Raw genomic sequence first — 5,681 nt, 5'->3', positions numbered from 1 at the left:
ACCTTATATTTATTACGAAATAAAACCAAAACAAATTGTATTCTGAAGGGAAGAAGTTCGAAATTTGAAGACGATATTACTAGAAAGATAATCACGAACTCCAAATATGAACAATAAAATGGACATGAAAGTACCAAAAAAACCAAAATCAAATTGAAAATTTACCAAAAAAATGGATTCATTATACATTGGAGTAATTGCCAAAACAAATGCTAATTTCCTAATCATCAAAATTATTAGAAAATAGGAGAAAAAAAAATCTTATTAACCTCAATCTTATTGCAATTAGGTTCATATATGATTCTACAAAAGAACCAAAATTTAACATCAATGCTTGTTGTTTCAATTACAAAGTATTCAAGTAAAATAAAAAATTAACAAAAGAAAGAATCTTTAGGCTTATGCAAGGACTAATGCAGACGTAAACAATGAATAAAAAGATTAATGTCAAAGAGCCATTGGGGTATTCCTTGAGCTCTTAATCATCTTTTGCTCGCTTTCCATCTCAATCAAGCTTTCGATCACAATTTCGGAAGCATTTTTCACGACATCAGACAAATTCCTACATAAAATTGAGACCAAAAAAAAGTTAGTAATAAGATTTCAGAAAGTTTATGAAATTAATCAAGGAAAAAAGATTAAATTTTATTATAAATTGAAGTGTCTCACCCTTTTGAAGAGTTGAACGTGAGTCCTACGGTATATTTAGCTTCCTCAAGAGCCAATTTGAACCTTTCTAAATCTTTCAAAGGAACATTGCCATTGTTCACAATACGGAGTTCCGAAGGTTTAATGTCGCAAAAGATTGGAATAACCTTCTTCTTGGACTCCATGAATAGAGCCAATTCATGAAGGCAAAAGTAGGATTTGCAATAATTCGGCGAGAAAACCGTGACCCCGATCTTACAATTCCGTATCGCGTTGTCGATGTTGTCGAACAACTTATCTCCGGGTTTCATGTTCTTGTTGTCCAAGAAAGGTTGTAGGTTTAGCCATGAAAGGTGGTCGTAGAGTAAGGTGGCTATAGTTCTCTTGGTGTCGATGCCTCTATGGTTAATGAAAACATCACAAGCTTTTTTGCTTTCGATAAAGGGATTCACCATCTTGGTCTTCATGATCGGTGTTTGGCGAGCAAGAAAATTTCGGTGGAGATTCATTATGGCAGCGGAGGAATAACGTTGCATATGCATGGTTTTGGATGAAGAAGGAAAATGGAAAACCCTAGCCTTTTTTTTTTCTTTTGTATATCAACTTTTGTTTTCGGTGGCTTCTCTCTTGATCTCTATGATGCTCTATATATAAGGAGTCTCTAAGTGAATGATTTTGGCCCCACTATTTTAGAATATTATTTTCAAGCTTTATTTTTAACCAAAATTAATTTTGAAAAAGAAAATGTTGATCTTGAAATTTAAAAGTTAAAGTTATTGAATTCTCTTTTCAAGTATTTCTTTTCTTTTATGAAATAAATATTTGTATCAATAATTTCTCCTTAATTTTTAAATTAAAATATTTAAACTTACATTCTTCTAAATTTGAATAAAAAATATAGGATAAAAATCTAAATTCAAACTTATTTTCGAGTTTCTCTATAGTTGAATCGAAAGGAGAATACAAAGGAGGAGGAAATGGATATCAACCTTGACCAAATCTAAGGTGAAAGATATTGGAGAATTTCATGTACCGTCAAACAAGTTACACTGCACTTTTTTTGGGCATATTTTATGTTTTAGATACCAAAAAGGGGGCGACAATTTGACGACAAGCAGTCTACTTTTTTTACCATATCTTGAAAACGAAAGTCCAATGGGACTTTTCTAAAAAACACATGTGAAATCAGTACTAGTCTGCTTTGACTATTTGGTCAAACAAAGGTATTTATCTAATATTATACTATATAGTATTAGATACGCCGTAATTCTATGGCATAAAAATAAATATTTAATATTTAATATTTGGTGTTTTAATTTGATTTTTTTCTAATGTAATCTTTATGTTTTTTTTGTCTAATGTGATATTTGTATTAAATAAAAGTTATATATTTTGGTGTCTAAAGATAACTATGTCAACTTTTTAGTATTTAATTTGAGTTTTAAAGTTGATCTTGATAAAAATTAATTGCTACTATTTTTAGGTTTGAATTTCCATGATTTTATTAATTAAATTAGTGTTAATTGTGAATTAGTTTAATTTAATGTTTAATTTTCAAATACAATCCAATGGATGGGATTTAATTCGAGTTTTAGAGTTAATTAGATGAAAGTTAATTACAAATATTATTAGCTAATTATAGATTTTCAAAAAATTAACTCTAAAACCCGAATTAAACATTAAAAAGGTAACACTATTATCTTCAAGTACCAAAATGTATAACTTTTGTCAAATACAGGTACCACATTAGACAAAAAAAAAACCATGAGAGAAAAACTCAGATAACACATTAAAAAAAGTGTCAAGTTCAAGTACCAAATTATGTATTAAGCCAACATAATATGATATAAATATTAAACAAATAGTGAATATTTCTTTTGGTAGGGACACTATGCCTAAAGGGAGACACATAAATAAAGGCTTATCATTCACCCCTATAGATTTAAACTCGGGTAAGTTTTATGAGTGAACATTCCTTAACCACCAGATCACAGATCGAATATGCAAAGTTCATAAATATGTCAAAATTCATTTAATATAATTTATTTATATATAAATATAAAATACTTTAAATACAATTAAAGTATATAAATATATAGGAGGAATTTCTTAGTAGGAAAGTGGTAGTTTGACTCGTATTTGAAGACTTGGGTTTTGACAAGCACCGATCAAAACTAAGAAGAAGAATCATTATTTAAATAGAAAGAAAATGGAAGGAAAAGGAATTAGGAGGACTTGTATTTTCTTTATTTCGGAAAAGAACAAATAGTATGGCCAACGAACATTAGGCGGCCTTCCATTTGACTACATATATTTTTTTGTTGTTAATTATCAAATTATATTAGGGGTGTTCAATCGGTTAACCGGTCAGTTAATCGATCCAAACAAATATTAATCGAGTTAACTGAATTTTTAAACCCTTAACTATTAATCAAATCGAATTTTTAAAAAAAAAATTAACTGAACCAAACTTTTTTAATTATTTCGGTCAGTTAATCAAATTAATCGAATTAATGAAAATTTATATTTTTTTTGTTAAAACAAGTATAAAACATATAAAAAATTAATCAAATAAACCGAATATAATATATGTAAAATGTATATAAAAATATAAATTTTTAGTTAATTAACCGATTTTAAACCGAATTAACCGTTAACCGAACTTTTAAAAAATTATTAATCGACCACGCCCGAATCAATTCGATTAACAAACCGATTAACCAAATTAATTCAATTCGATCGGTTAAATCGGGGTTCCTCGTCAAACGTAACTCACTGACTTGATCTCGTCGCGATGTTGAGAGTACGTCGTCACAACGTAACTCACTGTTTCCAAAAGGACCATATGGTACCAAGTTAAAACACTTGAAACAATTGTGTAAAAGCCTTAATTCAACCATTTCAAATGACATACCAATTCCATACGTGCCAAAGTATACCAAAATCTTGATTCAAGTTAATGTTAATTGACCAAACTTCTACAATGGCCATTTTTATACAAAATCGGCTAGAAACCTAGGTACATGCTATTTCTTGAAACAAAAAGAACTAGACAAACAATACTCTGGATGTTGGATAACTTCTTGTAACCTCAAGATTCACCTATACCTGCGCACGGAATAACAAACCATGCACAGAGCAATAAAGCTTAGTGGTACTTTCATGATTTAAGTCAATTAAACATCAATAACATTATATATAACACATGCAACATCTAGTTTTCAACCAAAATCACTATCATTCATGTATTAAAAAATGAGATTATGCACATTCGCATTTAACCAAATCTATGAACTATCACTATTAGCAATCAATGTAACATATCATACCTTACTTTCTATTTAACATCAATACATTTAATTTCAATTCAATTCCAACCATTTATTTGTATCATTATTCCATTTCCGTATCGAATCCATTGATTTGCCATGTTTCCATATTAGCCCTCCAGGCTTGTATAACCGGTTCACTTGGTCTTTCACATACTATCAATATTTGTATATCACATATATGCATTCATAGAATCATTTCTTATTATCAAATCAATATGAGCATCATTTTACCGATTCACATTTATATTCCCTATTAACTTGACTCAGACTTGAACGAATACATGGATTATCGAACCAATACACCTATCTGGCACCCAGTGTCTTATCGGAACGTCAGAAGTATATACATTGCACCCAACACTCATCAATATAACCAAAGTAAACGGTGTGCCCAACACTCATAACAACATCCAAAGAAAAATGCGTCCAACGCTCATCGACTTATAGTCGAAATATAATTTGCACACAATCTATCCAACAGCATGCCAACTATATTCGACTCTGCCCAAACAATTAATAGAGTATCAATGTTCCAAGTGCATTATACAATCCAATTCATATATTATTTCACATTCAATATCATAGTTTCATTTCAATTATTTATCAATTCATAAATATCTCATATCACATAGCATGTTTCATTCCATTTTCATATCACCTATCATGTATTATTTATATCATAATTTTTTCTATTTCATTCAATTTAGTCCAATCTCCCAATATTCAACATCATTCAATACAAATTAATTCATACGACAAGCATAAGCTTACTTCGATAGTCAATCAAGCATTCAATATGTATATACATATAAATATAATGATCTCGAATCATAAAAGTACAAATCGAATTCTCTTGTTACTTGTCAAAAACTTTCAATTGTCCTTTGCCTCTTGACAATCCGACATCTTCTTTAGCTATGTTCAAAAATTCAATAAATAAAATAATATCATATTTCATTCAATTCACATTCAAATACAATATCATATTTCGAACTCTTCGGAGAAGAAGAGGATGTAGATAAAGAAAGCTCTGCATGTTGCAATCGTTGAGCATATTGAAGTCTGAAAATAGTGAAATTGGGAAACTGTTAAGCTTTTCAACCATTTTGTGCTAGAGATTTTGAGAAAATGAGGACTAGAACTCCTAATAAGTTTCTATAAATTTGAATCTGGGTTTAAGGTTGAATACCTTTAAATTAATTGATGAATGATTTTCAAGTTTAACTACCAGGACGAAGGAGGTTTTGGTAGCTGGACAAGCTAAGTTAACCAGTTTAAGGAAGCAAGATGAGTCTCTGCACTTGACTTTTTAGTGGTTGTTGATGTTTTGTTGTTAGCTTAAACCATATTCTTGATTGCTTTGAGCTGTGTTTTAAAGCATGGTTGTGTATGAATATAGAGGTTAAATAAGTTGTGCATGCATAGGTTTGCAAGCATATTTGTTGAATGCAGTATAATTGTGAATAGACAATTAGATACATGACGAATCATAAGTGATGGTCACCAGCTCATTGAATAGTATGTAATATATAATTATATTATATGTGGAGCATGGAGGTAATTTATTTTGACGGGGTAGAGAAAGTCAGGAAGAATCACTAAAGTTAGAGGAATTGGCGGATGGATGGGGGAATGGAATTTTCGTTAAATTTTGCAATCCGGTGTTGTTAGGTGCAAACCGTGATGTACGAAGCTCCAAGA

General features: G+C 30.2%; 1 protein-coding gene across 1 annotated transcript; it reads right to left on the bottom strand.

Annotated features, from left to right (window-relative positions):
- Positions 1-352: 352 nt before the first annotated feature.
- On the bottom strand, positions 353-1,115 carry LOC107902216 (TIR-only protein). Its single transcript, XM_016828433.2, has 2 exons — positions 670-1,115; positions 353-562 (listed from the first exon to the last, which is right to left on the bottom strand). The coding sequence occupies exons 1-2, from the start codon at positions 1,113-1,115 to the stop codon at positions 448-450; spliced, it is 561 nt and encodes a 186-aa protein (XP_016683922.1). The 3' UTR covers positions 353-447.
- Positions 1,116-5,681: the final 4,566 nt, after the last annotated feature.

The sequence above is a fragment of the Gossypium hirsutum genome, chromosome D05 (genome assembly GCF_007990345.1).
Source record: "Gossypium hirsutum isolate 1008001.06 chromosome D05, Gossypium_hirsutum_v2.1, whole genome shotgun sequence".
NCBI classification, from domain to species: Eukaryota; Viridiplantae; Streptophyta; class Magnoliopsida; order Malvales; family Malvaceae; genus Gossypium; species Gossypium hirsutum.
The sequence above is the reverse complement of the archived record's forward strand: the minus strand, read 5'-3'. Positions and strand labels throughout refer to the sequence as shown.